Source organism: Mus caroli, unplaced genomic scaffold (genome assembly GCF_978045245.1).
Source record: "Mus caroli unplaced genomic scaffold, Mus_caroli_1 scaffold_18, whole genome shotgun sequence".
In the NCBI taxonomy this organism is placed as follows: Eukaryota; Metazoa; Chordata; class Mammalia; order Rodentia; family Muridae; genus Mus; species Mus caroli.
The window spans coordinates 84,245,908-84,264,159 of NW_028227273.1; the positions used below are offsets into that span (position 1 = coordinate 84,245,908).

Consider the following 18,252-nt stretch of genomic DNA (forward strand, 5'->3'; position numbering starts at 1 on the left):
CATTGAGTGAGCTCCCGAAAGCAGAAGGTGGTGCCCCAGTGCCAGACTTCATGTATCTTGCCCATCTAACAGAATGAATAGTGAATTAACTCATTTGCAGAATCCGGTCTTTAATTTTGGAAACAGAAAACCTTAAATAATTAGTATTGATGATGAGGCCAGAGGGCGGGGAGCACACAGCCTCTCCCCACTTTTATGCAGAAATTGCACTTTGCTTCAGAAGCGAGACATTTGAGGTTAGGCATTTCTGGGTGGCTAAGCTCTTTCTCCAGTATGTAGCCCTCGATTCTGCTTCTTGAAGTTTTCTGGGCTGAGTTTCAGATGCTCAGAGCTCCCTGCCTGGCTTGTCTGAGCAGTCATGGTCCAAGGCTGAATGCCGTATGTTTTGTCTTTGCTTTGCTTTTTTTCCCCCCATTCTCTGCTGAATGAAAAAGTACATGTCCTTTGTCCTTTCTGGACTCGATAAAATTCCAAAATCATGTCATTGGACCCATGTTCTCATGGAACTGTGAGAGCAGTACACTTGGGAGGAAGCAGGGGTCAGGGAGACTTGCTAGGCCAACATCGGTCTTTTCCAAGGGTCACTAGGAGGCACACAACCATGTCCAGGGGACGATAAGACGCCCTGAACCAACTGCTGGGCAAAATTTTGTCAACAGCACGCCTAGCCTCGAGATGTCCTGAGCTGTGCCATCCTCACTGTGGTGGAGCCTCCAGCCAGCTCTCTCCTTAGAACTAACTGTTGCAAACCTACCATTTCACACCTTAACCCTGACTCCAGCCCCTCCCCAGACGTCTCATCTTCAGCCAGATCCAAACTGCAAAGGCCCTGAAGCCTGCATCACTAGTCGGTCAGAACCATTCATTACGGTTATAGTGTAGCTTATAATGCAGCTACAGAGTTTCCCTGCTGTAATTGGGGTTCAACAAGTTGTATGGGATGTCAGAACACAGCACCACTGGAGTGATGCTTCTCATCCATGGCAGACACCTAGTAAGCTCTTAGCACAGACTCTTCTTTTCAGCCCATGACGTGGCCCTTGGGGCAGGCAGACATAGTGCGGCAAAGGGTGAATTGCATGAGAATTATGGTTTTATTGTCTATACAACTGAAGGTTTAACTCAGACTCCTGCCTCCATCTGAGCCAGATAAAGACGCAATTCTCCTTGTGGGGAGAAGAAGAAAAGCACAGTACACTATTGTAATCTAAGAAACAGGCACTATTTATGTATCGGAAAGCCTTGCTTTCAATAGGGCTAACAGTAACAGTCTTTTGGCCCAGAAGCTACTATGTTTGCAGCTGTAGAAAGAGAGCTGTAGAAGTCACAAGTAATGAGATGCTAGGACTTTAGGGACAGACGGCTCTGATACCAAGGGAGGCTCCCTCCGGCAGCTGCCCGGTCAGTTCAGCAAGCACGACTCATAGGTAGGCACCATGTATTTGATGTTGATGAAGGCATCCTCCCCTCCGTAGCGCTCGAAGGCTTCCAGGGTCTCCTGGATCAGGTCGCCAATGTTCTCCCTCTTCTGCTGGCTGTAGTCGATGCCATCCCCGGAGTTCACTGGATCAGGCAAAGAAACCAAGAGGCAGTTATATCTGTGCACTGTTCCCAGAGTCCCACCCCACAGGCCAGGCATTTCCCGAGCACCTGATAGGAGACACTGACAGGTCACAATTTCACGCTATCTTGCTGAAATTTGAGGCTGGTGGCAACTCCACAAAAATACCAAATTGTGTATGATGGTGATGCCAGGGCCTGAGATCCTAGCATCACCAATCTGAGGCAGGAGGATCACTATGAGTTTGAGGCTAGCCTGGCTACATATTAAGATTCCCCTTCTTTTTTTTCTTGTTTTTTGTTTGTTTGTTTGTTTTGTTTTTCAAGACAGGGTTTCTCTGTGTAGCCCTGGCTGTCCTGGAACTCACTTTGTAGACCAGGCTGGCCTCGAACTCAGAAATCCGCCTGCCTCTGCCTCCTGAGTGCTGGGATTAAAGGCGTGCGCCACCATGCCCAGTGATTCCCCTTCTTTTTTAAAAAAAGTCAACCAACCAATGAACCAGCCCATTAGACAAATGAGAAGAGTAATAAAACTCAAACGCTGGGCAGAGCTAGTGAAAATGAATCTAAAGTAGACAAATGTGAAGGAATCACGGGACAAGCTCCCTTTCCAGACAGGAAACCTTGTCCACATCACAGCCCAGTGCATAGTAGAGGGATTGTCTGTGGTTAGACCAGGCAGGTAGCCCCACGTAGCTTACAATAGGCAGGCTGTAAGGATGGGCTCAGCTTAGAGCCATGGCCTATGTCTTTGAAGCTTTGTGTACATGATGAGTCTTTCCCTCGAGGGTTGGGGACCGCAGGGTCCTGCAGTTATTCCCAGAACTTTGCTGTGGCTGCTCCAGAGTGACATAGGACATTTGATGGTCCGTCTTAGGGTTGTGGCATGCCAGGGAGCTATTGTTGCCAGTCTTGGAGCTTGCAAGTCCATCCTCCTGCAGCTTGCACTTGACCACTGTGTCGGCCTTGCTGGTACCATCAAAGACTTGAGTCCTAGGTGGCCTTGGCAGGCCTTAAAAACCTTCAGGTCTCCCTCCTACTCTGAAAACTCAGGCTGCAGCGACTCAGACAAAAGTTCCCTGACAGCACCTAGACTGTGAGATATCTGGAGGGGCCCCAGTTCTGACAAAGGTGCACCTCCTGTGCACCCTCTAGACTCCATTATCATGGTTTCTGTCTACAGAGTCATTAACACACTTTTTTGCTGCATCCACAGTTTTCTGAGGGCTTCGGTGTCCCTGTACCCAGAAGGGGGACATTATTGCATTTAGAGAAGTTGCTCACATTGCCTGGTGACACAGGAGGGGGCGACAAGCTGGGCTTCTAGGGGACAGAGGGATGAAGAGGTGAGTGAGGGACAGAGGGTGGCACTGGGCCAGGGAGCAGAGAGCATCCGTGAGCATCTACCTCGTAGAGGAACAGTTTACTTTGCTCATACCTCAGGTACAGCCTTCAAATATTTACCTCACTTGATGTAAAAACAGTGGAGTTTAAATTGATGCTCCAGACTCCCTATCCCAAGTTACTTGGGGACATTTCAAAAGGACCAGGTAGTGGTTCAGACCAGAGCAAAGATAACAATGAGGACCCCACCCAGCACAGACAGCACTGCTTTCATCTGGTGTTTTTCCAGAGACTTCTTAGAGAAATAGGACTGTCTGAGATAATACAGAAAAAAAATGAACTGTCATTCTGACCGCTTTTTAAAAGAGTGAAGGCAGGTAGAAATACAGCAAAGTTGCAAAAGTGGAGTCTTACAACTGTAGCACGCATTCATTTATCCTATCAGGTGAACTTACAAAGGTTGACAACACTGTGACCAGGAGACTTTTCTCTCCATGGTGGATACCTTGTGGGATGGATCTCAGTCTACCTAAAAAGTTGAACTCACTAAGTGGCTGGTTATTCAAAATGTCAAATATATGGAACACTTTCATGAACATTGCTCAAGGCCATATTTATTATGTGGAAAGAATATTTATCACCAAGAGAGAAGCATAGTAAAGACTCTTGTCATATTTTTGAAAAAAAAAAAGCATAAATATCAATAAGAAAACAAACCACAGGTAAACACGAGTTTAAGCAAACAGACTACCATTATCTTCATCATTAAAAGTTGGCATGATGCACCCTAAGAAGAGAGGGTACTGTTAGGAATGGCCACACCAGGGAGAACGTGAGCAGTCTGCCAATCAGAGCAGGTCCTGGAGTTGAAACTGAGATGCTTGGGTTTGGCAGGAATTGTGGGGAAAAAATGGTCAGAAACAAAGAAGGGGGCCAGGAAGTCAGGTACCAACAGGGTCAGGCAAAGCTACAGGAGAGCATACACTGTGTGCTAAGACTGATGGCTAAGTGCTGTCCTTAGAAAGGAGGACATGCCAGGAGTCCACCTGGAGTGAAAGTGTCCCAGGAGGTCTTGGGATAATCTCTGTGTCCTTCTCCCAAATGACATTCCTTGTAAGTACCAGCCCGTGATCTTTCCTATAGTTAGTGATCTTTCACACAGGGAGAAGTGGGCAGGCTCTGTTTGCCTCGGACAGTTGAACCTACAACACTCCCTACCCCACAGGCACCTGGAAAATCAAATTGGTGATGCTGGGTTGTGACAGCGTTGGTCCAGCTCCTTTTAGACAAAGATCTATGTATTAATCACTGGTCAATAGCGTCTTTTGTTGTGCCCAAAAGGTCAAAGACTGAATGGGTCACAGGACAGGCACATTTTCCCAATGTAGCTAGGGGGTTTGGGAAGTCTGCGCACAATAGAGAGCTTAACACACCCTAGGCTTCCCTCCCTTGCAGAGCACGGCAGTGACAAGCAGCACTTTATTCCATGTTCTTACTTTTTAAAAAATATTTAGCTGTGGGAGTAGGCTCTGTGGCTTTGTTTGTCTCAAACTGTACCAACCCCAACGAGAAAAGAACGGAGCAGAATAGAAGTCGCTTGTTCGGAAGGGAGTTGGAGTCGCACTGTTCTGTGGTTGCAGAGTGTGGATCATGGGGGCAGACAGAGATAGAAAAGCTAAACAAAAATCAAGAGCCTGCGCCTTGTTCTGCATGCTGTAATGATGACGGGCCAGGCTAATGTCAAGCTATGCTGACAAGCAGGTCAGGGTGTGATCTCCATTTTGAAACTTGGGCTGTTCTCACCATTTCTTGAGAAGCAGGAGTCAAGGTGGCTCCTTTGAGCTCCCTGCTTTAAATGCAGACAATGCCACTGGGAAATGTGTTTGTGAGAACAGGACCCTTAAAATAACAACAGCAACATCAACCAGGTGGTGATTTACAATTGCCAGCTCTGATTGGGAGCTGATATTACTACTTAAGAAGTGGGGCGCCTACTTTAAGTTCAGATGGCTATGAAGAGACGTTGATGATGGAAAAGATATGTTTTTTTTTTTTTTGGTTTTTCGAGACAGGGTTTCTCTGTGTAGCCCTGGCTGTCCTGGAACTCACTTTGTAGACCAGGCTGGCCTCGAACTCAGAAATCCGCCTGCCTCTGCCTCCCGAGTGCTGGGATTAAAGGCGTGCGCCACCACGCCCGGCTTGGAAAAGATATGTTTTATTTATAACCACATGAGTGGGGCTTACATGGAGGGTGCAAGGCAGACTTGTGCCCCATAAGAGGGACATTCAAACAGCTGAGGGAGGCAGAGGGGCTGCTCTTAGAGATGCTGGCATGCAGGAGGCAGGCAACAGCCTCCCAGAGATAGTTCCCAGTTATTTAAATGCCATTAGCACTTGGGATGCTGAATCTTCTCTGATTATCTGAGAAACCTGCTTCAGCATTAAACACATTGAGACTCCTCTCCTGCCTAATCCCTTCGAAACAGATCTGATTTGTATGCTACTTCTTGGCTTTTTTCAGGTCATGGCAAGACACGTACACTTCCTGTCTGCCCACTGACGGCATCTTCCTGGTGCAGAGGCTCAGCTCATGCCTGTCACTAGGGCCCATAGCAAAGGGCAGTTACATAAGACACATTTGCGTTTCACACAGATATCTGCTACTCGGTGGACACTGGCCAACAGCAGACAGAGATCATGGAGAATTTTGATAAAACATCCCCACTGTGGTTTCAATTTCTAGAATGTGGAAGGCCACTCTTCTCCTTTATTTAGTTACTACTTTACAAAAAGGAAGGAACACAGTCAGAGGTGAGAGATTCAAAGCAGAAAGGCAGGTCAGTTCAGCTGGAGCAGGCACAAACACTTTTCTTAAGCCAGGCTTGGGATTGGCTTTGAAGCCTTGCTCCTTGGGGCTGAGCCCACCCTTGGCCTTGGGAGGATCTGTAGCTAATGTTACAGGGTGTTCTTTGTGCACAGGGAAAACTCTGCTGGGCCCTGCAGGTTGAAGGGATGGTAAGTGAATACCTCAGGCCCTTGCCTCCATGGGAGCTCACCAGTGGGGAAGGCACTCTCTCTCCATAGGCTGCCTTTCATACAGAGCAAATGATCAACACCACCCACGGGAACACACATGGCTCCTGAAGTGCCTACAGTCACTGCCCACTGGACATGGTCCCTGGCCCACTTCTTTTAGCGAGCCGCCTACGGGAGTCTTAGGTGAGAGACAGGCAAAGCAAAGCAGTATGTGGATGGTCACCTGGCTCAGAGAAGATTCCATTCAGATTGGGGTTTTTCTGTTTTGAATGCTGCTTTTTTTGGTAATACTCTAATGGTAAGTGGAAAGATAGTCTCGGGAACAGTCACAGCCACTAATACTTGGAGATAAAAGCCTTATTTAAATCATGAGAAATACACAGAAATACACAGAAAACAAATAAATGCTGGCTTCAGGTCCTTCCCTGACACGCAAAGGATGAGCTCGGTGGCTCTTTCTGACACTGACTAATCAAAAGGCCCATTTTAAGAAAGAAACATCTTTGTTAACTCTGACATATCATGGCCTCAGGCCGCAGTGGTGGCCTGGCCCTCAGGACTAATCAGGACAGGATCTCACAGCTGGGGGCAATGTCACCAGTGAGGATGACAAATAGGTGCCTGCCATACCTCCACGCCTTGGGCCTGCAATGGCCTCAAACATTCTGTAAGGGCCAGGAAAGATGGTGGGTGAGGGATGGTGAGATGGCTTGCTTGGTCACAATACCCTGACGACACGAGATCTGCAGGAAGGACAGTAAGAACTGATTCCCACAGTCTGTCCTCTGCCCTCCATATGCGATGTGGCAAACCCTTACCTCTACACATCCAAAAACCAAAACAGAAAGTTAAATAATAAGTGTACTAAAGATGCCGAAGAAAACAATAACAGACCTCCAGATGAGGGGGGCTCTGATGATGCTTAGATGTTTGTTCCCTGTCTCTTCTTGCCCAATTTGCTAGCTTCTAGAGGTTCAGACTTTCTGTAACTCATGAAACTTAATAAGAAAAGGGATTGGTGTTGCCTCCCAGGTGTCTGATAGACCTTGAAATAACTGAAGAAATCAGGAAGTAGGCCAGGGATACAGAGAGCAGTGAGCAGGCAGAGGCCAGTTGGCCTTTGCCCTGAGCAGTAAGTAGCAGTGCTGGAGGGAAACTGGCTCTCTCACCCCAGGGGCTGAAGGACAGCTGGAAAGCAGGCTTTGCAATAGAGCACTGCTGGGTATTATGGTGGTGACACCCTCCATCCCCTCTGCCTTGCTGGTGCATAGAAAGCATGTGGTCTCAATTAGCCGATTTGCACATAGAGTACTTGAATGTGACCCAAGGCCAAATCCTGATCGAAGCTTTCCCCAGTGAGGGAGTGTTCAATAGGAAACAAAGTGCCAAAGTGCCTTTGGACACCAAGGCTGTGTGGGTGCTGGTCTCAGAGGGCAGCCAGGAAGGACTCTTGTCCATTGTGGCTGGGTGAGCTTGCTCAAGGAACACGAAGTGGAATTGAGAATACATCAATGGAAAAAAATGCAATTGTTTCTGGATCAGAAAAGGCCTGCATCTGGTTCTTGATGAAATCAAAAGCCCCTGTGACCTCTTGGGATGTGGTGGCTTATACCTGTAATTCCACTATTGACTTAGAGGGAGCAGGATAGCAAGTTCAAGGCCAGGCTAGGTATAGTGAAATCCAACAAAATAATAGCAAAGGAGGAGACTTGTGATTTCACTATCTATCTATCTATCTCTCTCTCTATCTATCTATCTATCTATCTATCTATCTATCTATCTATCTATCTATCTATCTACCTATCATTTCTATTTCTTATGGTACCAGTTACAGCTAAAGCTGCCTTCCTCCTTAAGTGGCTTGTGGTGATATCACCAAGAGATAAAGCCCAGGGCCCAGGCGCTGGTCTTAGCAGGTAAGCTGGGAAGACTCTATTGCAAATGTCTTTTGGACACTGAACAACTGTAGATTTTCTGTCCCAAGCTTCTGAGTGATGCTTTGCTCCAGGCTTGCTGTAGTTAGCAGTCACAAGATTGAGAGAGCCAGAATGGCAAGTTCCTGCTTGTGATAACTGCTGCTTAAGCAGATATCAGGTTCAGTGAAAAAAAACCCACATTTTAAGAAAGAAATTTATTTAAATAATGCCACTGAGATAATGTAATGTTTATGAGTTTAGGAAATGTAGATTTTGAGTCATTTTTTCCTTTCTTTTGAGACAAAAATCTCATTATGTTGCCTAAGCTATTATTTTAAAAAATATTTTATTAATACTTTGAAAATTTTACACAATAAATTTTGATTGTATGCAATTCTCCTTCAGCTCCCCAGGTCTGCCTCCTTGGCCACTTTCCCTACTTTGTATCCTCTTGAAATGTTTGATTATGTATTATCTATATTATATATGTGTTATATATAAAATATATTTATATATAATATGTACAAATATGTTATATATTATATGCAAATAATAAAGAAGATATAATTCTACATTATATATGTATATAAAAATCTCTATATAAATAAATATATATATATCATATTCTTGCAAGTGGGGCCATCTACCAGGGCCCACACCTTAAATACTTAAAGAAAACTGACTCTCTGTCTCTGTCTTGTTGTGTCTCTGTCTCTGTCTCTGTCTCTGTCTCTGTCTCTCTCTCTCTCTCTCTCTCACACACACACACACACACACACACACACACACACACACTGACAAATCCAAGGCTGGTTTTGGACTCCAGGTTTAGTGATCTTCTTCCACCAGCCTCCTGAGTGCTGGGACCACAGTGGTCACAATACTGCCATGCTTGGCTTTTTCTTCGGTGTCATTGTGGATCCCTCCATGTGAATAGCTGTGTCTGTTTTAGGATGGGGAGATTATCCTTTTTCTGGGGGTGGGATCATGAAGGGGAGAGGACTATGAGATCCAAAGGTTGGGTATGCAAAGGCAGGAAAATGCCCAGGGAACTAAGGAAAAATTCATTTTCCCACAACAAGTAAGAGGAGTTGGCTTTGGGGCAATGGTTGAGGTTAGCTGCTTTCAGGAACTCCCAGAAATGTTGCCTTTAATGTTTGTTTGTTTGGATTATTGTTGTTGTTGTTGTTATCATCATCATTGAAGGAACTGGTCTTTACCCCCTTAATCATGGTTATGTGTCACCCCATTGGGAATTCTTGGTGTTTCTGTGCCAGACGCCACACCAGGCACTGTCTCTTCCACAGCCTGGAATCCTGTTGGAGACTGTACCCTGAAGGACGACTCTGCAGTGGATATTTCCAAACTCTTGTTTTGTGGTTGGTGTGTGAATTAAAGCTGCAACAGTGTTGCAACCACAAACTTTTAATAACCATCTCAGCTGGCACGCTGGAGATGCCCAAGGGCTTACATCCTTCAGGCTGCTCAGATCTTGTTGACATTAATGAAATTCACAAGGTCTCTTTTCTCTGAAGAAGAAAGCTTTGAAGCAAACCCTGGGTGCCCAGCTGGGTGTCCCACTCTTCTAGCCTCACTCTTCTCTCTCTCTCTCTCTCTCTCTCTCTCTCTCTCTCTCTCTCTCCTGACTCTGAAGCTGGGTGTCCCACACTCTGCTTCTCCCTGACATGGGAGCTGTGGACGAAAGCAGGAAGCAGCTGAGCCATTGCCCCTGAGGGCTCCAGGAGGGCCCTGGTGGATGGTGGACATTACTCATGTATGTGATGGGTGGTGGCTAACAGCCAGTTTAGTAGCCAAATTTCCACCCCCTGGACAAGGGATGCTTCTAAACAGCTGTCATTTTTCAACAGCAGCATAGCATTACTTGTCTAAGGTCCGGTGTTGGTGGAGGAGGCACTGGGCCCAAGGAACATAATCTGGGGTAAAATTCCTCAGTAATGGGCAATGTAGAAAGAATCTGGGACGAGTAGGGGGAGAGGGAAAATGACCAGCATATATTGTATGAAAAAAATTTCAGTTAAAAATAAAATAAAATTCTCTGTAACTTAGCAGCTGTTTACCTTGACCTTAGTCATGGCCTCTGTTTAAGAAAGGGATGTGCCTTCAGCCTCTCACCCTACTGCAGCCCTTTATACTGTTTCAGTATCACTGTGGACAGGTGCTACATAAGGACGGCTCTCTAGCAGACAGCTCCTACCAACACAGCAGCATACGTTTCTTCAAAGCAATCCACAGATCCCGGCAACACCAAGTTCAGTTTTTAAGTCAAGTTCTAAGAAAACTTGAAGCGAACAAATGTTTACCAAATTAATTCTAGTCAGGCAAGAGAACACTGTCAAAATTTAAATTATTTGTTGACACCCTACCACATGTTGTCCAGGTCCATGATTTCAATGTCTGTAAGGTTTATTAGTCCTTAGTACAGCATAACTCATAACTTTTTTGAATGTCCAGTTGAAAATGATTTGGTCAAGACGACAACAACAACAACAACAACAACAACAAAAGGCAAATTAGAATCTTCATTGATTAATGACTGCTTTGATTTGGATGTCATACCGAGAGAAAAAAATAGGTGAAATTACTAGTTTATCCCTGTCTGGAATGAACATACCGATAGAGTCTACAGTCAGGGAAAGGGGCAGAGTGAAGGCTTTTGAGGTGAGAACTGATCTCTTTATGATCTAGTGAGCAGATGCATCAAGAAAGATGCAGAGCATTACGAATTCTCTACATCTGCTGCACACTTGCTGCCTCAGGGTGGAGTCACGACAGCAAGAGCACAGGGCCTCTTAGGCAGCGAAGGTCTTGTGAGACAATAGCTGTGTGAGCCAAAGACTACTCTCTCTTCCCTCCAAGAAAAGGAGAAGCCATGTCCAGGCGGGTTGGACAATCAAAGTGACGTAAGCAAGAGGTGGCGGTGTGGTGCTGAAAGAGAGGGACAGAGCAGGACCCTGTTATGTGTGAGAAGGAAGAAAGAGGGGTGTCACTTGTCACCACAGGAGGGCTGGAAGGGTGCAGAACACTGCCTCCCCAGTATAGCAGGGTGTCAGCCCCATAGAGTCGGCGCCTTGACTTCAGAGAGGCGCCAGGTGAGGAAGGCAGCCAGCAGGTACTGGACTCGATGCAGTTGGATTGCCCAGCATCTCCTATGGGGGGCACCGGCACATGGCCTCCCCTGCACATGGCCTGTGAGAGGGGTGGTCATGCTCGCTTTCCTTCATCATGAGCAGGATGACAAAGTCAGGGGTCTCAAGCACTTTTTTTCAGTGCTGAGGATCCATGGTCAACACGTGGAGAACTGCAGCATTAGTTTCACGTTTAATCTTCTCATCCTTATGAGCACTTATTAGGCTTTATGTGTCTTACTTACGGCCTACAGATGAGGGACGTCTGGGGCTCTTGGTGTACATGGGAGAGATTGGGGCTGCTTGGCAGAAGCTTGCCTAGAGGATCAGGTGGGAAGCTGAGGAGCAGGAACCTTCTAAGGAGCATACTGGCCTTTCAATAGCTTTCAAAACAGACACAGAAGGCCACAGGAAAGTCACAGGTGTCGGTGACCTTTCTGAATCACGTTCAGGCTTTCCAGGCTTCATGAAGATGGGGAGGCTATGGTCTTCCTATGAGATGCTCCGCAGGACACTCCCATGCTACGCTAATCCCCAGGTGGGAGGAGCAGGCCGAACAACCTCTGAACAATCTCTCCTTTTCCCAAGGGAAACGTTTGATTATCCCAGTGACTTTGGTAGCAGCCGTTGCTCCAGAAAACTTAGATCTGCATGGAGCTTGTAATTAATATTTAAGTTTAGCTTGATTAAATTTCTCTCGGAGATCCTTGGTCATTTCTTGTCATCTTGATAAAGACTAACACAAATGCTTTTTTGTTTGGAAGAACGTACAGAAGCCTACTGGGGAATGTTGCAAAGTTGCTGGGATAATTTTAGCTGCCTGTGGACTGTCTAGGTGAGCCTGCATGGCAAAGGTTAGCACCACCTCCCGTTTCAACACAACACAACACAACACAACACAACTACCACTTCTTAGTCTTGTGGTTTTGTTTTCTTTTCTGCAACTGAGGCTTTCTAAAAGATGCTATTCTCAAATCAAGTAGTAGTCTGAGTTCTCCATAATTTGATTTCACATGTTATGGTCCTTACAACTTTTGCCTAGGGCTGGACAAAGAGCTTCATTGCTAAAGTCCATCCTTCCAAGCATGAGGGCCAAAGCATCCTCCCAACCTGCCCCATCCAGAACCCACTCAAAAGAGCTAGGTGTGGTGGCCCGCTCTTGCAGTTCCAACCATGAGGAGACAGAGATATAGGTGGATCCCTGAGGCTCCTCAGTCAGCTGAGTCTGCTTTGTGAGCCCCAGGCATGTGAGAGACCCTGTCCCTAAAAGAATAAAAAGCAAAAAAGTAGATGGCACCTTAGGAATGGAACCGGGTGGTTGTTCTTGGGTTTCCGTGTGTGTGTGTGTGTGTGTGTGTGTGTGTGTGTGAGCATGTGTGCACCCACATGTGCACACACAGACAAATAAATGTAGAAGAAGCGTTCATTTACAAAATGATCTCAGCTCCCAAGCCATCTTGTACCCTGTATAAGGGTGCCGTGTGAGGGAATCTGCAGGTGACAGCCTGCCTCCAGGCACAAAGCCCAGAGCTAAAGACTTGTATGGTGTGATGCACGATTTGTTCTACTTTAAAAAATTAAATAGAATGCTCTCCGTGATTGTGCTGGCATGAAGAAGCCGTGTTGTGCTGCCCCAGTCTTTCTATAGGTTAGGCTTTGCTTGGATATGCGGGCTACATCTCAGCTTGCCTGAAAGATCTACTCTTTGAAAGTTCTGAAATGAATTTATGAGGACAGAATTTGAATAGATTTCCAAGCCATTAGCCAGAAATTTTATAGAGTGGGAATAGTTCTCATCAAATGAGCTCAATTAATGCAAAAAATTATATATTTAATGAACAAATCAAAGCAATCTGCTGTGCTAAACTGAGCTAAGTGCTGTAAACGGGACAGAGCTAACACCCTCTAGCCATTCCTAAGTGTCTCAGTTAAAAATAACCTTGGACTATCTTTCAAAGCTCTGGCGATCAACTTTTATCAGCTTTCACGTTGGTGAGTTAAATGTGGCAAGGGACATTCACCAAGTGTCTGGGGCTTGCATAGCAACAGACTCACCAGTGTCCAAAGTTTTGATTGGACTCACCAGTGTCTGCAGCTCTGCTGAGTCTAATCAAAACTTCTTGAGGACATGCATGCATACAGACACACACACACACACACACACACACACACAGAGAGAGAGAGAGAGAGAGAGTGATAGGCTGTAGAGGAAAATTAATATGAAAGAATGTTTGTTTGCCTGACTTACATTTTTATCTCCTGAAATTCTCGAGTTTAGCATACCCAGTTGCTTTTTGTCTGAATCAGGACTTTGTCCAGACGAGTGGGGACAGAGACAGCACAGTAACAAAACAATGTTTTGGGGGATGGTCAAGAGGATGCAGGCCAACTTGCTGTTGACCCTGCATAGCCTGCTACCAATTTGCTCTGACAGAAACAGCCTTGATGCTACATCCACAGGATGGAGGTGGTGATGAATAAGAGTCTACAGGTTGTGACTTTAGTGCTATCAAAGCCCATTGAAACATGGTGGTCATTATAACTCCATGCACACTACTCCTTCATCATGGCAGATTATCCACAATGTAACCTTTCTCTTGAATGGGCAGGGAGAGACCCCAGTGAGCACTGTGTAGTCTACATTTTGCCCTAGTGTTTGATAAAAGAGGCTCATTCTACCACTTCAGAGGGTCGCAGTGATGTTAAAACATGGCGTTGGATCATAATGGAGTCAAGAGCAGTGGGGTCGGTTTGACCTAGGACATGTGTGATCACCTACAGGACACACTGTCACTAAGCTGCAGGTTGTCTGCAGCCCAGGTAGTCATGGTCCCTGACAGGAGGATTTCACGTGTCAACAGTTTTTAGCTTAAGTTTATACTCAGTAATGTCTTCCTCTTCTTTCAGACCCTCGGCAGTCCTGGTGTCGAAATGAATGACCTTGTTTTCCCACTGTGGCACGATTGGCTAGATGAAAGTGGATGGTTCTGTGCTGTGCCATCACTAAGTCTTGACTTTTCGAATCTCAGGAACATGCTTTGCTATTGTTATTTCCTCGATTGCTGCTTCTCTCTGAGAGTTGCCGTTCTAGCAAATCAACTGGAAAATGTGGGGTTTCCTTTCGTCATGACCATGATGTGGAGGCCTCTAATTATTCAGACAGTATCTTGTGGCATTCCTGTGGGGGCTTAGTGCCTGCAAGACAATTCCCTTTTTTATTGTTCTTGAGGAGAGATAGCTAAGTGGCTCTTAATAGTCATACTATAAATCTAATTTTATGTAAGACAATGAGATGGGTTGGGGAAGAGGGACCTTGCCTAATGTGGACAACAAGAGGAAGGGATGTCCAGATGGGGAGGGTATGAGCCTGAGTCTCTGTCCCATCTCTGAGATGAGGTCAACTTGAGAAGATACAATCCCACTTCATATAGCACCATTAAGATCTCTGCCTGTACATGGATCGCTACTTTGACCTGGGTGTCTGAACCAACTCTTCCGTCATGCCTAGAGTCACTTGCAGAGCAGGCTCATGGCTCTGAGGATACTGGACTGAATGGCCTGGCAGATGAGCACAGCAGTTGGGCAGTTATTATGCCTCATGACCTGTCAAGTCAGATCAGGACAATTACAAGCCCCATCAGGATGTATGTGGAGACCTGGACGAGGCTCACCAGTCTTCTTGGTCTTTTCTCTGAGTCTCTCAGCAGGGATCTACTGTTGTTCAACTGTCCATGGCCTCTACCTGAGCTATTCTGCTCAGTCCCAGCCCTAGAAGCATCCTTCACTGGGGAACCCTGTTCCCACACTCCTGTGCCCGAGACTTACTACTAACTCAAGGGCTTGCTGTATGGCTGTGGCTCCTTAGATCTGGATCAATTGTTTGCATTTTTACAGGTCAGAGAGCCAGTGGCAGTGAGTGCCAGTGATGGAGTCTTGGGAGTCTAGACAGTCTACCATAGGAAACCTTGCACAACAGTGCAGGGTAGCAAGTATAGCAGCTACACAGCCAGCCTAGTGTCACCCCAGAGGCCAGGAAGTTGCCTGTTCACAATTTCTGTCTTCCGGGCCTACCTTGTACAATTCATTGTCTTCAGTCAAGACTATGAAGGTATCTTTAGACTGCATTGTCTATGAATGCATAGACACCATTGTTATTCTGACTGGTGTGCAAAGTGTTAATTTGTTAACATATATAATTCTAGAATTGAAGTTGATTCGGCCTGTATCGGCACGGGTATGCTCTTTAATATGTAGGTGAGTTCAGAGATACAAATTGTCTAGGACTAGCTCCCCTGACCTGGGGGACACAGGCACTGAAGGCAAGGAGTCAGAGAGAAGAGACAGCAGAGTAGAAGTTGGAAGCTGAACTTGGATGGGGCCAGAGGTGAGGCTGACCAGTAGCTGGGGAGACTAAAGTCTGCTATCTATCTTCTGGCAAGGGACAGTGCAGACAGCTGTAACACAAGCCTCCACATAAATCCATGCCAATGACCTTAGCCTTCGCATGTCCTCTGATGGGAACAGGCTTCAGCTGGAGTCTCTTTTAAAGCATCCATAGGCACAGCTGGCTGTACAACGATGTTTGGAGGTCCAGGAATGACTGACTGTGCCCCCAACCTTAGTGCTAACAAGGGAGGAGGGGAGTGGGATGTATATGTTACTGCATGAAGCAAGGCTTTGGAGCCAGGAGAGACATGGAGAGTAGATTCCAAAGTTCAAAATAAGTTACAAAGGCATTCAGAATTTCTGATCAATGCAGGGAGGTCAGAATCAAAGTCAGATCAATAACTGATATGGCCATTCAATGAACAATGCAATTATTTGGAGGGAGCAGCCATTCATTACAGGCGATCTTTGGTTCAGAATCATCTCTCCTTTCAATCTATTTCCTTGTATGCCATTAGAGCCTGTTAGCAAATGCGTGATAAACTGAGATAAAGCAGGCCATTTACAGATCCGTGTGAAACACACTCCTGCTGGCAGGTCTAATTACTAGCCTATTTGAGAGATCATGGTACAATAAAGTGGGAAGAAATACACCTGCAGGCTGCATGTGTTACCACCTGACCCAGCCATTACCCTAAAGCTGAGTCTGTCAAGGAACCATCCATTCATCCTCCAGAGGACCACAGAATGGGGGCCTCAAACAAGCTTGACACAAAAGCCGATGGAGAATAAAACCTTAAGTACCTTTAAGCCCTCTTACAATTGTTTTCTGATAGAGAGAGCTCAGTTGGCTCACTTTTTAATCTGTTCTACTGTTCTTTTAAAGAACCTGACAGCTATACGATGACGAATTAGACATTCCATGGCACATTAGATGGTGGCATCTGCATTTCCTGCAGGGTGGAAGTGGAATATCACAGGAACAGGTTTCTACAGGGATCTTCCTGTCTGGGTGGGTCATGGTTAGAAAGGAAGGTTCCAGAGCACTGGCTGGTGCTGTGTGGTAGAGAGCTACAGGCTGTGTGGAAGGGGATGGACTAAGGCACTCTGCTGGGCTTTGTTGAGCAAAGTGTTACGATTGGCAGAAACACAGCTACAGGCACGTACATCTTCCCCCCCCCCCAATTTTGAATTAGGTATTTTCTTTATTTACATTTCAAATGCTATCCTGAAAGTCCCCCATACCCTCTCCCCTACTCCCCCCTCCCCTAACCACCCACTCCCACTTTTTGCCCTGGTGTTCCCCTGTACTGGGGCATATAAAGTTTGCAAGACCAAGGGGCCTCTCTTCCCAATGATGGCCGACTAGGCCATCTTCTGCTACAAATACAGCTAGAGACACGAGCTCTGGGGGTACTGGTTAGTTCATATAGGGTAGAACAACACCCTTCAGCTACTTGGGTACTTTCTCTAGCTCCTCCATTGGGGCCCCTGTGTTCCATCCAATAGCTGACTGTGAGCATCCACTTCTGTGTTTGCCAGGCACCTGCATAGCCTCACAAGACACAGCTGTATCAGGGTCCTTTCAGCAAAACCTTGCTAGCATATGCAATGGTGTCTGTGTTTGGATGCTGATTATGGGATGGATCCCTGGGTGAGGCAGTCTCTAGATGGTCCATCCTTTCATCTCAGCTCCAAACTTTGTCTCTGTAACTCCTTCCATGGGTGTTTTGTTCCCAATTCTAAGAAGGGGCGAAGTGTCCACACTTTGGTCTTCATTCTTCTTGAGTTTCATGTGTTTTGAAAATTGTATCTTGGGTATTCTAAGTTTCTGGGCTAATATCCACTTATCAGTGAGTAATTCCAGTTCTTCTCAAACTATTACACAAAATAGAAACAGAAGGTACTCTACCCAATTCATTCTACGAAGCCACAATTACTCTGATACCTAAACCACAAAAAGACCCAACAAAGATAGAGAACTTCAGACCAATTTCCCTTATGAATATCGATGCAAAAATACTCAATGAAATTCTCACTAACTGAATCCAAGAACACATCAAAACAATCATCCATCCTGACCAAGTAGGCTTCATTCCAGGGATGCAGGGATGGTTTAATATATGAAAATCCACTATATAAACAAACTCAAAGACAAAAACCACATGATCATCTTGTTAGATGCGGAGAAAGCATTTGACAAAATCCAACACCCATTCATGATAAAAGTCTTGGAAAGATCAGGAATTCAAGGCCCATACCTAAACATAATAAAAGCAATCTACAGCAAACTAGTAGCCAACATCAAAGTAATTGGTGAGAAGCTGGAAGCAATCCCACTAAAATCAGGGACTAGACAAGGCTGCCCACTTTCTCTCTACCTATTCAATATAGTACTTGAAGTCCTAGCCAGAGCAATTCGACAACAAAAGGAGGTCAAGGGGATACAAATTGGAAAGGAAGAAGTCAAAATATTATTTGCAGATGATATGACAGTATATATAAGTGACCCCAAAAATTCCACCAGAGAACTCCTAAACCTGATAAACAGCTTTGGTGAAGTAGCTGGATATAAAATTAACTCAAACAAGTCAATTGCCTTTCTCTACACAAAGGATAAACAGGCTGAGAAAGAAATTAGGGAAACAACACCTTTCACAATAGTCACAAATAATATAAAATACCTTGGTGTGACTCTGACTAAGGAAGTGAAAGATCTGTATGATAAGAACTTCAGGTCTCTGAAGAAAGAAATCAAAGACGATCTCAGAAGATGGAAAGATCTCCCATGCTCATGGATTGGCAGGATCAATACAGTAAAAATGGCTATCTTGCCAAAAGCAATCTACAGATTCAATGCAATC

General features: G+C 45.6%; 1 protein-coding gene across 1 annotated transcript in view; it reads right to left on the bottom strand.

Annotated features, from left to right (window-relative positions):
- Positions 1-1,206: 1,206 nt before the first annotated feature.
- The window catches only part of Pacrg (parkin coregulated), a 478,513-nt gene continuing 461,467 nt past the window's right edge, over positions 1,207-18,252 (bottom strand). The window contains exon 5 of the mRNA XM_021186392.3: positions 1,207-1,563. Within this exon, the coding sequence (XP_021042051.1) occupies positions 1,403-1,563 (161 nt within the window). The 3' untranslated portion in view covers positions 1,207-1,402. The remainder of the gene's footprint in view (positions 1,564-18,252) is intronic.